Source organism: Azolla caroliniana, unplaced genomic scaffold (assembly GCF_043228905.1).
Source record: "Azolla caroliniana isolate FFs.n. ecotype wild unplaced genomic scaffold, voAzoCaro1.0.p SCAF_13, whole genome shotgun sequence".
NCBI classification, from domain to species: Eukaryota; Viridiplantae; Streptophyta; class Polypodiopsida; order Salviniales; family Salviniaceae; genus Azolla; species Azolla caroliniana.
This window is the reverse complement of record NW_028230448.1, coordinates 15,096,379-15,115,668: the sequence shown is the minus strand read 5'-3', so window position 1 is coordinate 15,115,668 and position 19,290 is coordinate 15,096,379. Positions and strand designations below refer to the sequence as shown.

General features: G+C 38.3%; 3 protein-coding genes across 3 annotated transcripts; 1 reads left to right on the top strand and 2 right to left on the bottom strand.

Annotated features, from left to right (window-relative positions):
- Positions 1 to 195: 195 nt before the first annotated feature.
- LOC147856289 (pentatricopeptide repeat-containing protein At3g09040, mitochondrial-like) lies at positions 196 to 2,061 on the bottom strand. The gene has a single exon (XM_087329590.1). The coding sequence runs from the start codon at positions 2,059 to 2,061 to the stop codon at positions 457 to 459; it is 1,605 nt and encodes a 534-aa protein (XP_087185716.1). The 3' UTR covers positions 196 to 456.
- Positions 2,062 to 2,251: 190 nt separating this feature from the next.
- On the top strand, positions 2,252 to 6,397 carry LOC147856288 (pentatricopeptide repeat-containing protein At2g39620-like). The gene is made up of 2 exons (XM_087329589.1): positions 2,252 to 6,129; positions 6,374 to 6,397. Exon 1 carries the CDS (start codon positions 2,252 to 2,254, stop codon positions 5,627 to 5,629), a length of 3,378 nt encoding a protein of 1,125 aa, XP_087185715.1. The 3' UTR covers positions 5,630 to 6,129; positions 6,374 to 6,397.
- Positions 6,398 to 7,780: 1,383 nt separating this feature from the next.
- Positions 7,781 to 16,051, bottom strand: PUM24 (pumilio 24). The gene is made up of 19 exons (XM_087329436.1): positions 15,559 to 16,051; positions 15,262 to 15,315; positions 13,635 to 13,696; positions 13,436 to 13,517; positions 13,110 to 13,233; positions 12,935 to 13,024; positions 12,685 to 12,799; positions 11,490 to 11,643; positions 11,137 to 11,250; positions 9,993 to 10,064; positions 9,825 to 9,875; positions 9,667 to 9,717; positions 9,486 to 9,590; positions 9,333 to 9,413; positions 9,179 to 9,241; positions 8,977 to 9,087; positions 8,577 to 8,651; positions 8,219 to 8,499; positions 7,781 to 8,133 (listed from the first exon to the last, which is right to left on the bottom strand). Exons 1-19 carry the CDS (start codon positions 15,997 to 15,999, stop codon positions 8,004 to 8,006), a joined length of 2,256 nt encoding a protein of 751 aa, XP_087185562.1. The 5' UTR covers positions 16,000 to 16,051; the 3' UTR covers positions 7,781 to 8,003.
- Between the last annotated feature and the right edge of the window lie 3,239 nt (positions 16,052 to 19,290).

Sequence of the window (19,290 nt, the reverse complement as noted above, 5' to 3'; positions counted from 1 at the left end):
TTTATCATGCACATAGGCCTTGGCCTTGTGGATTATGATCTCACCATGCTAGCCATTGACACATATAAAGCCCATTATCTCTTGTCATCCCTGGTGCATCCCTCACTTTGGAAATGACTCCATTCTTAATCAACCTATGCTAAAGACCTTACCCAAACATTAGTATACTTTGTTATCCCAAAATCTGATTCTGGATGTAATCAAACTTGAAAAGGTGATGACCAAACATGCCATAGTTGCAACTTGCATCCTATACTGGAATGGCATTATGGTATAACAACCTATTCATTCAGAATGAAATAATCCTTGCCCTTCCAAAGCTTCAATGAGAAGTTCCAGAAGGAATGAATCAGACATATTATTAATATGCCTGAGGATTCATGTTCCAATATAGAGGTAATTATTCTTTTGGGAAAGAATTTTATGCAACGAGAACCTATTGCTGCCTCATCCATCTCAGCCTGCCTCTGCATACATGTTGGACAAGCAAACATAAGCTGCCGACTTGTTTTCATCGAATAGCAACGCATGCATAAATGCTTTCTCTCCAAACTCCACATTACCTGACTTCCTGCAAGCACCTAACATATCCATCCACATGGCAATATTAGGATGGAATGGTTTGTCTATTGTAAATTTCATTGCATTATCTAATTGTCCCGCACGACCAAATAAATCGATCATGCAAGTGTGATGTTCAAAGGTTGGTTTAATGCCATGGTACTTCATCATAACCTCAAAAATGGCTTGTCCCATCTCTACAAAGCCGGCATGACTACATGCATTAAGGACACTAACAAATGTGACCGCATTTGGCTCGATGCCTTCGCCTATCATTGAATCTAAGACCCAAAGAGCATTTTCTATTTGCCCCAGTTGGGCATACCCTGTAATGAGTGTGGTCCATGTGACAATAGTTGGATCTGGAAGAGTTTCAAATGTTTGGTTTGCACTCTCTAGCATGCCACATTTGGTATACATATCCACCAATGCATTGCCCACAAGTTGATTTGTTTTCAAGAGCCCTTTTTCTTTGGCATGAAGATGTATCTTTTTACCTCTCTCAAGGGCTCCTATATTGCCACAGGCTTTCAAGATAGAGACCACGGTGACTGCATCTGGAAAGAAGCCCTGAATTTGAATGTCATTGAGACACCTGAGAGCCTTCTCTTCACATCCGGACCTTGCATATCCTGAAACCAACGAATTCCATGAGCTTAAATCATATATCAGCAGTCTATCAAATACATTTTGTGCTTCTTCCATCATCCCATATTTAGCATACATATTAACCAATGCATTACCTAAGTTTTGGCTCATTTTAAGCAGTTCCTTTTGTTCAATTTCTGAGTGAATCTCAATGCCTTTCTCAAAATCTGTAATGATGCTACAAGCATTCAAGATGCAAACAAAAGTAACAGCATTTGGCGAGATGCCATCAAGTCTCATCTGTTTGAGGCATTTGAATGCTTCTTCAGCATAGTCCAACCCTGCATATCCCGAGATAAGCGCATTCCATGCAACCAGATCACGGTCGGGGAGTTCGATGAAAATTTGATGTGCCTTTGATAGCAATCCACATTTGGCATACATATCCACAAGGGCATTACCAATGTACTGGTTGCTGTCAAGCAATCCTTTTCTTAAGATCTCACTATGTATTACTTTCCCTTGCTCAGCCTCACCACAGCTAGCACATGCTTTCAAGATGCAAGCATATGTGATGGCGCTGGGAGAGATTCCCTGGATCTTCATTTGATGATAACAGTTCAAAGCATCAATCCCCCTCTCTCCGTGGGTATATCCAGCAATTAGGGCATTCCATGACACAACGTTCTGAACTGGAAGGCTATCGAAAGCTTCCCGTGCTTTCAAAAGCGAACCGCACTTTGCATACATGTCAACTAGAGCAGTCCCAACATAAGCATTTCTAGTTAAAATTCCCTTCTTTAGTATTTGAGCATGAAGGTGATATGCAGTCTGAAGGTCTTTAAGTTTGCCACAAGCCTTCAATAATGTCACAAATGTATGGTCATTTGGATGCAGAGGATCCTCCCTCATATTGAATCCAGAAAAGTAGTCCTGAAGTTGTTAGTTATCTAGAAAACATAACTATCTGCAGATTTAGTTTCATCGACAAAACTATCCTTGAAGTTGATCATCATCTATGAAGCATTCAAATGATTTGTTCCTGGATTTATACACATCGACAGAAATAGCCCATTTATATTTATTACAAAACTAGACTTCCATGTTTACTGCTAAACTTTTCATGTTAAGCAGAGGTTTATGCTTTAATTACAACTTTCGTTTTCCATCTCTACAAGCTGTTAGAGCTATGAGGACCGGCTTGAACTATACATTCTCAAACAGGGGATTGAAGACCCCGTCGAAAGCTTCGAGCTTAGAGGAAGCCATAGTTTCTCTGGAAAGAGGGCTTCTTCCTCATCCCACCGTTGGATACCTCATAGAGCTAATGATCAAATGTATGAACACACAAAACAACATTGCCTTCCATCAAGCTCAGCGAATTCATTCCTACATTTCACAACAGGGCTTCGAATCCAACCCATCTGTGGGCAACTTCTCTGTCTCAATGTTGGCTGAAACTGGAAATCTTATGATCGCCCACAACGTATTTGATCGCCTTTTGGATAAAGGTGAGCGTGCATGGTGTTCCCTCATCAATAGCTATATTAAGTATGGAAACCTCAAGAAAGCTCTTACACTTTATGCAGAAATGAAAGTTCATGGATCAAATCCAAGTGGGCACACTCTTGTTGCTCTCATTAAGTCCTGTACTAAGTTGAAAGATGTAGAGAAAGGAAAAGATGTCTATGCCTATGTTGTCAATACTAGAAAGGGATTGCTGGAAAGCAATCGGTTTCTTGGCACTGCTTTGGTTGATATGTTTGCGAAATTCGGTATGCTTAGAAGAGCAAGAGAAGTTTTTGAGAAGATTCAGGTTCGTGATTTGGCTTTATGGAATGCATTGATTTCAGGATATGCACAGCATGGTGAAGGTGAAGAGGCCTTACGATGCTTTGAAGATATGCTTTCTAAAGCTCTCTCTCCTAATGCTATTACATTTGTCTCCTGCTTGAAAGCATGTGGGAGCATCAGACATATTGACAAGGGCATAGAAATACATGAGAAAATTATGAATGCAGGGTTATTGGAATGTAACCAAATTGTTGGTAATGCAGTTATAGACATGTATGCCAAATGTGGTTGGATATCGAAAGCTCGAGAGGTGTTTGATTCACTCCCAGTAAAGAATATAGTCTCATGGAATGCTCTCATAACAGGGTATGTTCAACATAAGATGAATAAGGAAGCATTGGATATCTTAGCCATCATGAAAGACAACAGGGTTCTTCCTGATGCTATAACATTTGCTTCCGTCTTAAAAGCCTGTAGTAACTTGGGAGACTTCATAAAAGGTGAACAGATGCATGGTGAAATTAACAGAAATGGGTTATCACAAGATTATCTGGTGGGTAACGCATTGGTTGATTTTTATGTGAAAATTGGCATGATGGAGAAATCTGAAGAAGTTTTTGATAGCCTTTCTGTTCGAGATGTTGTCACATGGGGTACAATGATTGCAGGATATGCACGTCATAAGAACAGCAATGAAGCTCTCAAATGCCACGAACGAATGAAATTTGAGGGTGTGCCTCCAGATGCTAACACATTCATTTCCAGCTTGAAGGCATGTGCTGCTATCGGAGACATACAGAAGGGTGAAGAAATATATTGCGAAATCGTTAAGGATACATTATTGAGAGAAAATCAGTCCATTGGAGCTGCATTGATAGATATGTATGCAAAATGTGGTTCCTTTAAGAAAGCTCATTTAGTGCTTAAAATGCTTCCAGAAAGGAATGCTGTAGCATGGACCGCACTTATTGCTGGTTATGTACAGCATGAATGTTGGGTTGAAGCACTGAACTGTTTCCAACAGATGGAACTGGAAGGTGTTACTCCAGATGTCATTACGTGGGTTTGTGTCTTGCAAGCCTGTGGTAGTAGTGGAGATATTGGAAAAGGAAGTGAAATACATGCTACCATTGAAAGGAAAGCTTTGTTGGAAGATAATCTTGTTCTTCGTACTAACTTGGTTGATATGTATGCCAAATGTGGTATGTTAGTGAAAGCATGCCAAGTGTTGTACAAGCTTTCTGTTCCTGATGTAGCTTCATGGAATGCATTGATTTCAGGTTATGTGCAATATGAGTATAATGAGGAAGCATTGGACTGTTCTGAGCTGATGCAATCACAGGGGCTATCACTCAATGATGTTACCTTTGCTTGCACTTTGAAAGCATGTTGCAACATTGGAGATATGTTAAGAGGTCAAGAAATACATGCTGAGATCGCTCGAAAGGGAGTGTTGAATTCCAGCGATTTTGTTGACAATGCATTGATTGACCTATATGCCAAATGTAGCTCATTTGCTAAAGCAAAGGAAGTGTTTGACATGGTGGGAGTAAAATCTACAATATCATGGAATGCACTGATTTCTGGCTGTGTACAAAATGATTGTGGGGAGGAAGCACTGAGATGTTTTGAGGAAATGCAGGTCAAAGGTGTCTCCCCTGATGATATCACTATAAGTTGCATCTTGAAAGCCTGTGGCAGAATGGGAATCATTGAAAAGGGTGAACAAATTCATGCTGACATCGAAAGTAAAGGTTTGGTTGAAAGCAATGTGATGGTGGGGACGGCCTTACTTGATATGTATGCCAAATGTGGTATGCTAGAAAAATCACAACAAGTGTTTGACAAGATCACAGCTCATAACATAGTGTCATGGACTGCACTCATAGCTGGATATACTCAACATGGTTATAGTGAGGAAGCACTTGGATGTTTCAACAAGATGGTCTCTGATGGCATCTCTCCAAATGCCAAAACATTTGTGTGCATCTTGAAAGCATGTGGTAATAGTGGCTCCACAGAGAAAGGCAATGAAATATATGCCCAGGTAGAACAAAACGGATTGGTACAATCAAACCAGATCATCGGCAATGCATCGATTGACATGTATGCAAAATTTGGCATGCTAGCAAAAGCACAAGAAGTGTTTGAAAAAATTCCAGCGCATGATGTGATATCATGGAATTCACTCCTAGCAGGATATTCCCAGTGGGGCAGCGTTAGTGATGTTCTTCATTATTTTGAGAGAATGAGGAGGGAAGACATCAAGCCAAATTCAGTAACATTTCTTACTGTTCTTAATGCTTGCAGCCATGCAGGCTTACTAGATAAAGGCCAATCATATTATGAGGCAATGAGTGAAGAATATGGCATCACCGCAATGGTTGAGCACCACACTTGCATCATCGATCTTTTTGGACGAGCAGCTCAATTAGAGAGAGCAGTAAAAATAATGGAAAGGACGTCGTCTCATCCAAATATTGAAATGTGGCTCACCATATTGGCGGCTTGTCAAAAATGGAGGAACGTAGAGCTTGCAAGACAGGCCTTTAAACATATAATGCAGATAGATAACAAAGAAACAAGTGCATATACTTGTATGTATAACATTTATATAGACTCCTGTATGCAAGAGGATGCAAAGAAACTGGAGGATATGATGAAAAGACAAAACCAGCAGGATTGAGGATGTGACAATGTGCGAGCTCAGACATTGGTTGCCTCTTGAATGGGTGGTTTCATAATTTGGGTCTGGTAACTAAAAGAAATATTCCTTGTATGCTATAAGAGACTCACATCTTTTATCTTTGTTGAAGCCTTTTCTACCAAGGAATCAATCACCTTCTGAACTACAATTGAGGTAGTTGCTTCATTAGTAAGTGGCAAGGGTTAACAAAGAGCACATCAAGTACTCCCCTTTAATAAGCTTCATTCAAGGAAAGTCATATGGTACACTGCAGTCTATGGGAGTTCAAAAACTAGTGGAGCTGGATTCATACGATGTTTCGGAAACTGACTCACATTGGACTAAACACCATGACCAATCTTAAATACATCAAATCTTACAAGGATAGTTCTTCCAAAATACATGGAGATGAAGAGCTGTATCTGATCTAATTGCATACCAAGATGAGCCTCTGCAAATAACTATTTTTTACTCAAACATACCTTCATAGCAAAGACAAAGTTAACCAAACCATTTAGACCTATAAACTGATAAACCTGATTTTTAGAACCAAACTGAACTGAAACCGAACCATATATTAAAAATCCAAACCAAACCAAACCAAACCATTAATTTTTTGGGTACCAATAAACCGTAAACCATGGCTTAATGGTTTGGTTTGGTTTGAGCCTCTGCAAAGAATAATTCTTCCAAAAACATGGAAATGAAGAGCCGTATATGATCTAAATTGCATACCAAAATGAGTCTCTGCAAATAACTACTTTACTATCGTAGCATTCTTAAGTTTCTTGCATCTTTATAAATAGGAAATTCATGTGATTGGCATATCCTAGAGTGCATAAAGCCACTTAGCCAACAAGTTTAGAGAAAGGTGACCCTCTGCAAATAACTAAACAGAATGATGCTTCGGAAATTGTGCTCAGAATGCACTAAACACATTGACTAACCTTACTTTATTCTAATCTAAAAGAATAATTCTTCCAAAACCATGGAAATAAAGAGCTGTATATGATCTAATTGCATACCAAGATGAGCCTCTGCAGATGACTATTTTACTTAAACATGCCTTCATAGCATTTAAGCTTCTTACGTCTTTACAATAGAAAATTTAAGTGATTGGCATATCCTAATTATTCTAATCTTAAAAGAATAATTCTTCCAAAACCACGGAAATAAAGAGCTGTATATGATGTAATTGCATACCAAGATGAGCCTCCGCAGATGACTATTTTACTTAAACATGCCTTCATAGCATTTAAGTTTCTTACGTCTTTACAAATAGAAAATGTAAGTGATTGGCATATCCTAGAGTGCGTACAGTCACCTAGACAATAAGTTTAGAGAAAGGTGCACTTCGTTCCAATACCAAAATTAAAGCCCAAGCCTGCATGAATTTCATGAGGTTGGAAGGTAAACCTTAACGGATTACGTTTCATTCCATCGATAATATCGTTTTGAGATTACACTTTCTTCCTTTCTAATATATGTCAATTTATGACAAGATGAAACGAATGTATACTTAAAATTTACCTTTTCACAATTACCCCTATCGACAGCACAAATTTTGATGTTCATCCATGCACTGTTCCTAAAGAAATTGTGTGAGGTAAATGATGCAAGGGTTGTGATACAGGGAATTAAACGCTATTTTGAATTGTCCTAAACCAACATTTACACACGTGACAAGCTTAAACACTAACATGAAACATCTGCCATTACCCATGTTGAGATAAAAAGCTCATATCATTCCTAGTACAGCTCTAATTAAAGTGTATGGGCGCCTAATTACCATGATATCAAGCCGAGCAACCTATTTTGAGCTTGCCTTGCATAAAAGCATAGTAAGTCAGCTTTAACATGTTTGTAAAATATATTGATCATATAATATCCTTGAAAGCAAATTTTCTGATAGACTTTATAACCTTAATCCAAAAACATATACTTCAATGCACCACAATTCAATATCATAGTAAACCTTAAGATAACCATAAAACACTTACGCAAACAAGGACAAATGTAGCTTAACAGCATTTTATACTCATCCAAGATGTGTTGGGTCAGACTTAAGAGAGTACAACCCGCTTGGGGTTGAGAAGATGAACTCTTTCTATGCTAGATCATTCAATCTGCCATTCACAATTCAGATAATATCTTATTAATATAGAACTGATTTCATTAAAATTCCACTACAATAAGAAGTTAATAAGTTGTCTTCCACAATGTTCCTCTCAACTAAATTATATTATATTTAGCAGATACAAGCAAGGTCATTGAGCCTTCTACACTTCAAAACTGAGTGGCCAATACAGGCTCAAAGAATAACATAAGTTTTTTTCTTAAACTCGTCTCTTCAAGAATGAAACATTGTCTACAATCAGACATTAACTTTCGGCTGGTTCATTTCTTGCAGCACGCCAGCCTTTAAAAGTGGCTTAAGTTCCACCATTGCCTCTTTCCTCAACTTTAGGTCTGGGCATTGTTGGAAGGCAGACACAACCTTCAGACTGCAGACAAAAGATTACATATCTCAAGTTAGTCCTGCCTAATTTCCTTCTACAGTAGATGAATAGTATCATTCAGCAAGCTTACCTATGGCCACTGGCCCATTCACTGCACTTTCCTTTCAATGCAGTTTTCCAAAGCACCCGTGCAAATGATGGAATTGAAATTCCATCCATAGATGTAATTGGTTCCATCACAAGCTTGCGTATTATTCGACTAGCATGATACTGTTCAAACACATGCTCAAAACCTCCCTCTGTACAAAGAGTTCGTGATTCTGCCCCTAGATCTGCTATTGCCTTGTGAACTCTCGAGACACCAGCTGCTGTGACGTGGATCATGACAGCTTGATAGCCACCATTTGCAACCTGACAATTATGCCCAACCTCAGCAGTAAAAGAAGAATGCAGAAAGAGAGTAGGAGATTGAAGGAAAAACAAATCACCTCATAGATGAGATCCTTCCCCAAGGGTGAGCATATAAGGTCCCTTGTATGGAGAACACAAACATCCACAAGTTTCTGTTATCATAAATAGTAGTAGATTATCAAAAAAGGTTTAGGATGATATAGCTTTCATTTCTTCAAAACTCAAATAATGTATGTAATTATAAAACAGTACAGATTACTTTTTGAGTTCCACCTTTCTAGTGTGAGAAGAAAAAAAACAATTTCACTCAAACCTCAGACATTAATATAATGTGCTATAGGTAACAATATGGGTTTCAGAATAGAGACTGGAAGGCTATCTTTGCCGTGAAATTCCCAAGATGATCCTATGTGCTTGAGCATATAGCTGCTCCTTTATTAACTTACTCACAGTACAATCACAGTTGAATCAACTAACCTCAGCCAACAATGATAACTTAAGCAGCTCAGTTCTGCGAAGAAAAGGATCTTTTTTGCTGACAGATTCTAATTGCGCTTTCTCATCTTCCTCTATTTTCTCAGCTCCATCCTGAATTTGTTATACAACCATTCAAGTATCCACCAGTTATTTTCTTAATGCACTCCCATCCAATTATTATAGAAGCATCACAAAGTATCACCTCTTTTATCAGCTCATTTCCATCTGCATCCTCTTCTCCTTCACACTCTTCCATTTCCATTTCCTGTGTTAGACCAATCCGAAATGAAATACTCAATATAAGAGCTCACAAGTTACACTAATGTTTCTAACTGAATGTAGAATAAATGCTGCACCTTCTCAGCTTCTTTTACATCAACCTCTTCCTCCTCAGCTTCTTTTACATCACCCTTCTTGCTCTGAACTTCAGTTTTCTCCTGAACCATTTGCTCAAATTCAAACAACAATATTTTCAAGCCATTTCATCAATAAACAAAGAAATGTATTACCTTCACCGGTGAACCTGTACGAATTTGAATCGGTGTTAAAAAATCTGGAGAAATATACTGTCTATTACTAGGCGACAAGAGGTGCAGGAAGACTCGACGCCCATGCTAGAATCAACACGTAGATGCTGATAAACAACTAGTAACAGAACATAATGTAAAATATTTAAGGTTTGGAAAATACCCTATCGAAGGCTATCTCTTTAGCATTGTTTGCAAGCTCAGTCATGATGAACTGCAGCCAATAGTAAGTAAAATGAGACTTCCATTTCAACATAATATTTAAAATGCAACATTATGATTTACATGCAGCATTGCATTGTTTACTGCATTTAGATATACTTTGTTTACGATCTCTGTATCATCAACTAAATCCAAAATTGCCATCAGAACCTGAAACCAAAAGGAGACAGTAAATTTCTTGCAGAAAAGACAAACAACAGACATGAAGACGTGAACATGAACAGTTGAGCCGAATTACAGCTTAGATTGAGCAAATCTCCCACATACCGAACAGCCATATTGATCACAGGCTACTTTCTTGGCACATCCTTTAAGTCCTTTGATAATCTTCTTCCTTTCCTATGAGGACATCCAGTAAACTTATCACTTACTTTTGCATTAGTAGTCAAGTAATATGTACACATCAACTAAAATTTGATGTATAATGAACAGGGTTAATGTGGCATAATAACCGAATGCAAAAAGCGTTTAGCAAGAAATGTCTACAAACTCAGATTGGCTGACAAGGACTGCTGCTCAATGAATGTCCCTACGTTGAAAATGACAGTGCATAATTTTAGCACGTCCATTGCTCTATAATTTTAAAGAACCTCGACCACCCAGATGGAAGTCTCTCCACCCCAATATTTTTACAAGTAATTTGGTTTTGCCACATAGGTTTGTCTTTTATCAGCATTCATAGTGAACCTGATACCCTTACATAACTTGTTCATCCAATGGCATTAAATGTCTCTTCACATCTTCTGGGCAAATAATGTACATATATCCTTGGATAGAAGATCAAGGGTAAAGGCAAGGAGTAACAAAAAAAGGTAGAGAACGAGGGTTACAATACTCTTTAGGGGAAAAGAAAGGAAAACAGCAGCATCTTCATGTCTTCTGGGCAATCTATTTTGTGTAACTCTTCTTGACGAAATAAGGATATGCATGTGAGTACACTTATGCTTTAGGAACAATACATACTGGGAAGCTGTATGCATTTTGTAGTTTCTCCTTCTAAGTTTTTGTTGTGTTCCACCAGCCTTCAAGCAATCAAAGGCCAGATTGATCTATGAGCAAAGCAAGGCATGCATACACAAAAGATCATGATCATCCCAGATTGATCTATGAGCAAAGCAAGGCAAGTGTGCACAAAAGCTCGTGATCATCCCACAGATTTAGGTGAATTCTAGTGAATGCCATGATCATCCCATTGATCATGGTAGGAAGGCATCCCTGACAATGAGACAAAGGCTGCAAAAGCCACAATCCCTTTTGAAGATCATTTCTCTTGGGCACCATCAGAAATGTGCGCTTCAAATTGTCAAGAGGTCAAATGCCACTTTCTCGCATCTTCAGGGACAGATGGTGAAATGATTGTGATATTCTTACAATAACTATTGCCCTACTTGCTAAACTAAGTTCCGCGTACCTTTCGACTGCCATAAGCAACACAGGTAACACCAAGTTTAGCACCATCCTTAGTGTGAATAAAACGTACAAGAAGCGGGCCTGAAAGCTGCTGCAGAACTTCAATAGCTGTTGCCTACAGCACAGGATACCACCTATCATTTGTTTTGCAAAAGATAAATAGCAAAAAGGACCATCCAATGACTTAATATAATGATTCATACTATAAAAGAATATGCAATGATGGATAAAATATTCAGAATGAAGACAATTGTTCATGATGCAACATGATCACAAATACTAGACAAAAATGAATTGGATCTCCAAAGCAAAATGCTCATTATACTCATGAAATCTATCAAATATGACATTTACCTTGTTCACAACAGTTAAGTACTCAACTAAAGCCCGATGAATGATTGAGTGGTCCACAATTCCTTTTTCCAAAATGGGCTGCAAACACAATGCCATGTGCTCCAAAACACTCCTTCTTTTTGAAGATGATTCATTTGCAAGTGCCTCGCTTAGCCTATTAAATTCCTATCAAGTTTAATCTCGTCTCCCTCCCTTCCTCTCTTTCATTCTCTCTTTCCAATAGATGGAGTTGATTAATTACTATACAGAAAGATTAAAATGCTTGTCAGTAGAGAAACCATATGAGCACTAAGTCTCTCTCCCTCTCCACGTGACTTACCACAAAGTGAACCCACCCCATGAAGATACTACCTGACAGTACATAACTGAGGACTTTTAAGGGACCAGCCGTGTCAACACCTTGCCCAGTTCTCAACCAGGACATAACAAAGGGTTTATTATAGATCAGGCAATAGCAATTTGTCGTTCATGTAGGCCCCCGGCCCCATGGACCATGATCTCACCACCCTTGTCATTAACAGATAAAGGCCATTATCTCCCACCATCAAAGGTGCTTCCCTCGCTTCAGAGACCCCTCCATTCTGGATCGACCTATGCTAGAGATCTTTTGAAGACAAAAATTACAATATGTCTGACTTGAGAGTCTTACATGTACCGATAACAAAATTCTTTAGTCTCTTTTTTATCTTATTAACTGTTTTTACTGAGTAACATTTATTTATTTTGATTTGTTCACAAAGACGAGACAGCACTTCAGAGATAATGTTTGGACATATAGGCCATTTTGGCCTCCTCAAAGATGTTAAAATATTCTATTCTTTCTTTCTTTTCTCCATCTACATCTCCTGATCCCTCTCTCCAACTTCATACCATTCTCCCTGTCTTGAACAGCATAAATATAGTTGATCATACGCATATATACTTTACATCACAATGCCACACAAAGCAGTTGCCTTCTAATTAGAACATCTTGCTTCCTGATGGCAATAAAATACAGACATATACGCCTGTTTCATGGCTATCAAAAATCAATAAAAAAAGTTGACTACGGTGTAAAGCACTCTTCATTCCGTGTTTGGCATACCCTACCAGGTGGATATGCCACAACTAGTGCAGACATTGTATGCTGCAGATCATGCTGTGAAAGCTAAAATCTTTAACCTTGAGAACTAAAAATATAGAAAGAAAAACAAACCTGCATGAATTCTCTGAGATGATACCCTTGAACAGACGATACTCTGGCGAAATGAACTCAGCTACAAGCTCACGTTTTTGAACATTGCTTGCTAGCCTATATGCATGTTCAACAACTGATAAAAGAAAACATCCCAGAATCAAAACAAAGAATAAAAATAATTTGAACAGTGTGTTCGCCTAAAATGGACACTGTATACTACTTAGTAAATATCAATCCCTATAGTATAAATAGAAACTCTTTTGAGTACCTGCTGATGCAACAGGGTGGCGAAGGAAAGAAACAACATGTCCATGCAGAGAAGAAATCATTTTTTGAAGCTGTTTTTTGTCTGTTGCAGCTGAAATTTTCAAAAAGAATATGAAACAATAATCCTGGAAGAGATCTATGCATCATATACAGCAAAATTAGAACAGTGAATGCACCTTCATCTAGCATTTTCGTTACAAGATGATGAGAGTAAGTATTCTGTGCCATATTCAGAAAATGTGGTCGCAGTTCATTATGTATGGATGCTTTCTCATCTGGACTGCAATACTTCAGGCATGTCTAAATGAAGAAAGGAAATAAGAATTGTGGTCAGACAATATCAGAATTAATTCAACCATAAAAATCACAAGAAAAAGAGGTCGCACTAGACTTTCAAATTGTGCTCAGGTTTTGAATGGCCAGAGGAAATGTAGCACTTTTTGTAAATTTATTTAGCCAAAATGTTCCAACATAATAACACCCCAGGTAAGTATAGATGTACCTGTAACACACGTGACACAACATGTGAAGTTGCCATTTCGGGAATTTTCCCCTTCATCCTTTCTAATATTTTTGAAGCAACTCTACAGATTGCAGTCAAGAGATTAATACTCACGCAAATTTGCTGCAATATAAAATCATTTCAAGCTAAAATTTGTGGAATGTGAAAGTATCCTACAATTGAGTAATAAATCACAGACCTTGAACGCTCAGCATCATCCAGGTTACGCGTTCTCAATTTCTCCCATAGCTCTTTCACTTCCTATAGAGAAGCATTGAAGGAAACACATCAACCATTGAAGTTAAGGAGCGATGCTTCAAAATCTGAAAATACATACTTTTCCAATAGATACCTATAAGTTAAGATATATCCATTTTTTCCAACAAATACCCACAAAGTCCAGACATATACATTTTCTCCAACAGATACTTAACAATCAAACATCAACATTTGAACAAAAACTTAGCTGTACAAGATTCACAAGGAACCAGATTCATATGCTATGTTTTGAAGGAGCATAGCCAATCCTACCCTATATCCTGATCCCAGGAAATTACGAACAAGTCGATGCTCAAAGTATGAAGGTCTCATTAATGACATAAGTCTCAACACATTTATGGAAGATATTTACGAAGATAAGCACACTATATTTGAATGGCACTCTGCAGTCATTTTTAGAAAGAATATCATCAGCAAAAAACCATGCTATCTCTGCATCGTAATTATCTGCAATGCATTTTGTTTAAATAAAAAATTTATCTTCGCTAGCAAGAAAAGAAGACAACAAAAAAAAATTAGTTGCACTGTGCTGTCTGCCAATGAGAAAACTAAACAGAGCAGAAAGAACTAAAAAATATTCACAACAAGATTAGCCATTGTCTAATCTATATCCAGATATAAACTAGGGGAATTACCTAATCATACAAACATTTTATTCCAAAACTTAATATATTAGATAGCAGGACCGTAGATAGGCCAAACACAGATGCTCCTCTAATCTACAAGAAAAATATAATAAGATGACAGCACCTAGCTTCTTGCAAAATATATCAGAATTAATTAGCAATATATACATAGTACAAGGGCACCAGTGTGATTAAGATAGTTTGTCAAATAGAATGAATGTAAAATTAGGTACATACACAAATACAATCATTAATTTGATTTAAAATCAAGAAAATGCATCATCACATAAGCAAATGGAGCAGGCCTGATAGTTTTAGTTTATGAAACATAAAAAATAAATAGAAATCCCGCTCCCAAAAAATAGAAAAACGAAATCAAACGGGCACATTAAATAGAAATATAATCAGGAAATAAAGTGAGGACATGAATATAAACATCAAAGAAAAAAATCTGAAAGTGCAATCTTCATCTTTCCCAATCTCAGAATTGTGAGATCATTAATTTTATCACACAAAGCATCAGGAGAAACTATCACATCCTGACACACTCGATTCCTAAAACGTAGTGAGAGAGCTCTTGCATGTAGATACCTGCTGTAACTAGACACGTCTCAATTAGGGCTATGACCATAACACTATGCATGGATACAATATGCAATTTAGCTAATTAAAAAAATTTCCCTGCAAAAAGTCACAAGGATAATTTGATGGTTACAGAAAAAAGAGAAGGTATTTTCCATTTGTGGAGAAACATGTGTCCAAAAAATATGTGGGGCAATTCAATTGAAGCTTAAAAACATAGCTGATATTCTGCATACATTATTATTTAAGAGATCAATTATAAACTTTGAACCTATATAATCCAATAATGGATTCAGCTCAACCAATATAATCCATTAGCTAACAATTTGAAATGGGTACCTTCCCGAGTTCAAAGTTTGGATTTGTATTCTTTTGTCGGGTTTCCTTCAGATTCTGTCAAAGGGTGAGCACAAAACTTTCAGTAAGGTTTTATGAGGAAATAGGAAACCATAAAATGTGTGCGTGGATATGTGTGAATGTGCCTATGTGATGTATAAGCATGCACATACATTTGCGAAGTTAAAAAAGATGAAACACCATAGTAAACAACTTATAAACCTGATAATGCACGTGTTAACATATTCACTGAAGGCATTATAGCTATTAACTACACTCCAGAGTACAGAAAACTAGTACCTTGCGCAACAGGTGACGGCTCGCGCTTTTGTCAGGTGCAGCATCCTTTGGAATGACTTTTGGCTTTTTCCATGTTTGCTTTGCAGCAGAAGGATTAGCTCTCTTCTGTTTGGAACCACTAGTCATCTTTGTGCTTGAAGGAAACTTCGATTTAGATGTCTTTTCTGTCGCTTGTTTTGCGGATGAAGGGCTCTTGTTCCATGTCTTCTTTGCAGTAGAAGGATTTTCATTCATGGGTCTCTTCTGTGGGGTTCCATTCATCTTGTTTCCCGAAGGAGACTTCTCCATAGATTGTGTTGAGGGTGAAGAGGGGATCTTCCTCTTCTTCTTCGTGTTCAAGGTAGTCTTCTTGCTCTTCTTCTCAATTTTTTGCTTGGGCTTCAGGTGTGTCTGCTTGGGCTTCTTTGCTTCCGCCTTTCGAGGGGACCCTGGGGCAGCCATGGTGGCTGCAGCTTCTTCTTCTTCTTCTTCCTTTCTTCCTTACTTAGTGAGACTGAACAATATCACTGGGAACAGAGGAGTATAGAGGAGTAAGTAGTATGTATGTATGTATGTATGTATGTATCATGTATGTATGTATGGCGCTCGTGCTCGTGTCTATTATGCATCAAATCATAAATAGGGCTAACAGGGGAATCGCAGACACTAGCAGTGTATAGGTCGCTCAGCTGATGGCGCGTGCCATCTACACCGTCCGATTTGGATAAGAAAGAACGCGCGAAAAAAATTATGTCTGAGAACGCCCAACTCTGAGTCCTCAGTCGCCCAACCCTGTCAGAGGTTGCCCAACTTCGACCGTTGCAGGTCACCCAACCAAATGTATCATTTCGACCAAAATCGACAATGTGTTTGTGACCTTTGCCCATTTGCAACAATCCAAGATAACAGTCTGCTACAACCACATTACTTATGGCATTATATGATGGCCAACTTTTATCGATGACTATCACATTTGGCCTCACATCGGGCATCCATGTGAATATAACTCTCAAGCAAGTTTCTAAAGCTACTTCATCATGGTTTGACCCCTTATCAGAACTACATATCATGTATCATAATGGGATACCAATTCCCATGGCATTTGGGGCCACAACTACATATAATGACAGCCCAAATTGGTAAATGTTTAAACGTGGACTTGCTCATAGTTTGACCCCTTATTAGAACTACATATCATGTACCATAATGGGATACCAATTCCCATGGTGTTTGGGGCCACAACTACATATAATGGCAACCCAAATTGGTTTGTTTTAAACGTGGAGGCGATTGCCCAAGAGTTGTTTATTGACATCGCTCACACATCTCTAACATCCATTCATCTTGAAGCACCAAGATGAACGGTTTCCTTGTAGGAGCTCCATATTCACCAAGCAAGTAAGGTTGGACGTGAGCCACCTTCCCAAGATCTCGAAGTGCATAGGCATCTTACATCATCAAAGACCAATCAACCTCTAACATGGCATTCCCAATTTTTAACTTGTTGGCCATGTTATGGACATCCTTTGGTATAATAAAGAACCTATAACTCACAAGGTCTAATGGACTAGCCTTGGACTTATGATACCCTTCCTTACGCATGCTCATCCATGCCACATTTCATGCACATCCAACATCGAAAAGGTCATATTTGCAACAACTTATAACATTAGGGTGTGTTGGCAACTAGTACGCATCCGGTCTACTTCCCGATACATGACCCATATGAGGTCCATATATTGAAAGGGTCATGGTTCCATCACGGTTCCATGGTCAACCCCATCATTCCTTCGAGCGGCCACATGGAAAGTAGTATACCCACATCGGGATGAAGGCTTTCTACGTTGAGTGCACGGATATTGTCGTATGGGCACACCAGCTCGGTGACAAACATACCTAGTCACACGCACACCCCTTGCGACCCTTGTACGAAAGCGTGTGTGATACCTCTTTTGAACATCTGTGAGTGTATCATCTACCTTATGGGCCTCTATCTCGATCACTTCTATGGGTCTAGACCTTGACACTTGTCCCCTCCATGTCCATGTCAGATGGAGTTAACCTCAACAAAACTTGACAACCACATCAGTCAAACGGTGCTTTCACATACGCGGTAGGGATCCCATGGTCACGAAGGTCATTGGACCAAAGTCTCTTTAACTCTTCCAGAGTACTCGTCAATGGCCGATGCGATGCGCCACAATGTGACACCAATATTGTACCTCTCTCCAATTCTCTACGTAAGTAACCTGAAGATTAGGTGATGCCTTAAGGTATATCACATTCTCATTTCTAAGCATGAGACGACTCTTCATGTGCCTCCATGCATGTAGATTAAGAGGTGCACCCCTTGTAACTGCACTTAATGTTTCGAACGTTACCTTAACTTGACCCGATATGTCTTTAAGCATTAAATCGTACGTACCTCTTGTGAACGCAAAATACTTGGCCGAATAGTACATGAAGGGATCAACCTTCTCCTCGTCCGGTTCGGATGAAGATGACTCACAATCTTCGTCGGATGTAGACGATGCCAACACTTTTGGATAAAGATGAATCCAACTCGTTGTCGATAGTTGCATAACCATCCTCATAGTCATACAATGAGGTTATCAAATCATGGTCATTTGGATTCATCTCGATCACTTCTAAATCTTTTAGTGATTAATCCTATAACAGAATATGATTAATTGAAAATTTAAGACAGTCATGTAGTTAACTAGAGTATGAATAAGATGTGCCTCTGTGACAATATGAATTAGGTGTGCCTCTGTAATTAATTGGAGGATGAATCAACTCTGATTAAAACGAGGGTTTAGGGATTGATTAAAGTGACTTAAACTATGATTAATTTGTACGCTAATAGGATAGTTTTTCAGACCATTTTTTTTATCAGGTTGGGTGACCTGGTTTATGAGAAGAGATGTTAGATTTAAGAGGATTGCGCGACCTGATTAATATAGGTTGGGTGGCTTGATTAATAGGTTGGACGACCTGGTTTATGAGAAGAGATTTTAGATAAGAGGGTTGGGAAACCATATTAAAACTGATTGGGCGACCTGGTTTATGACAAGAGAGGTTTTTTAAGTGGGTTGGGTGACTTGATTAATATAGGTAGGGTAGCATGATTAATAGGTTGGGCGACCTGGTTTATGAGAAGAGATGTTTTTTAAGAGGGTTGGGTGACTTGATTAACACGTTGGGCGACCTAATTAATATAATTTGGGTGGCCTGATTAATAGGTTGGGTGACCAACGTAAAAAACAATAGACATAAATCACAATATGAGTGAGAAAACAACATATCTTTGAATAAAAAACAACGAAACAACATATCAATGAAACAATCACACTATGAGTTTGAAATAGCATATCAACTTATAATAGATAGACACTTGAGATAAACAACTTTTCCATTAATATGTATTTTTGATATACAATGAGTCGCAACTCGCTATGCAAAGAGTGGACCATAATTACAACATTCATCTATAACAAAATATAATACCACATTTACAAGATCCGCTCGGTACAAATTATATGACGATATTTACAATATCCGTTATATACAAAATATTTGTGGCCATGATAGCCATGACAAAATTTACAATATGGGGGGCATCGGTCGCAGTTGGAAATCTAGTACCCTCAGTGCCCACTCTGGACCACATGAATCCAAAGTGAATCCACTTTGTATTTGGTGAGCCACATCTCAGTGCCCTGTCATCAAATATGTATACAAAATCCACATATT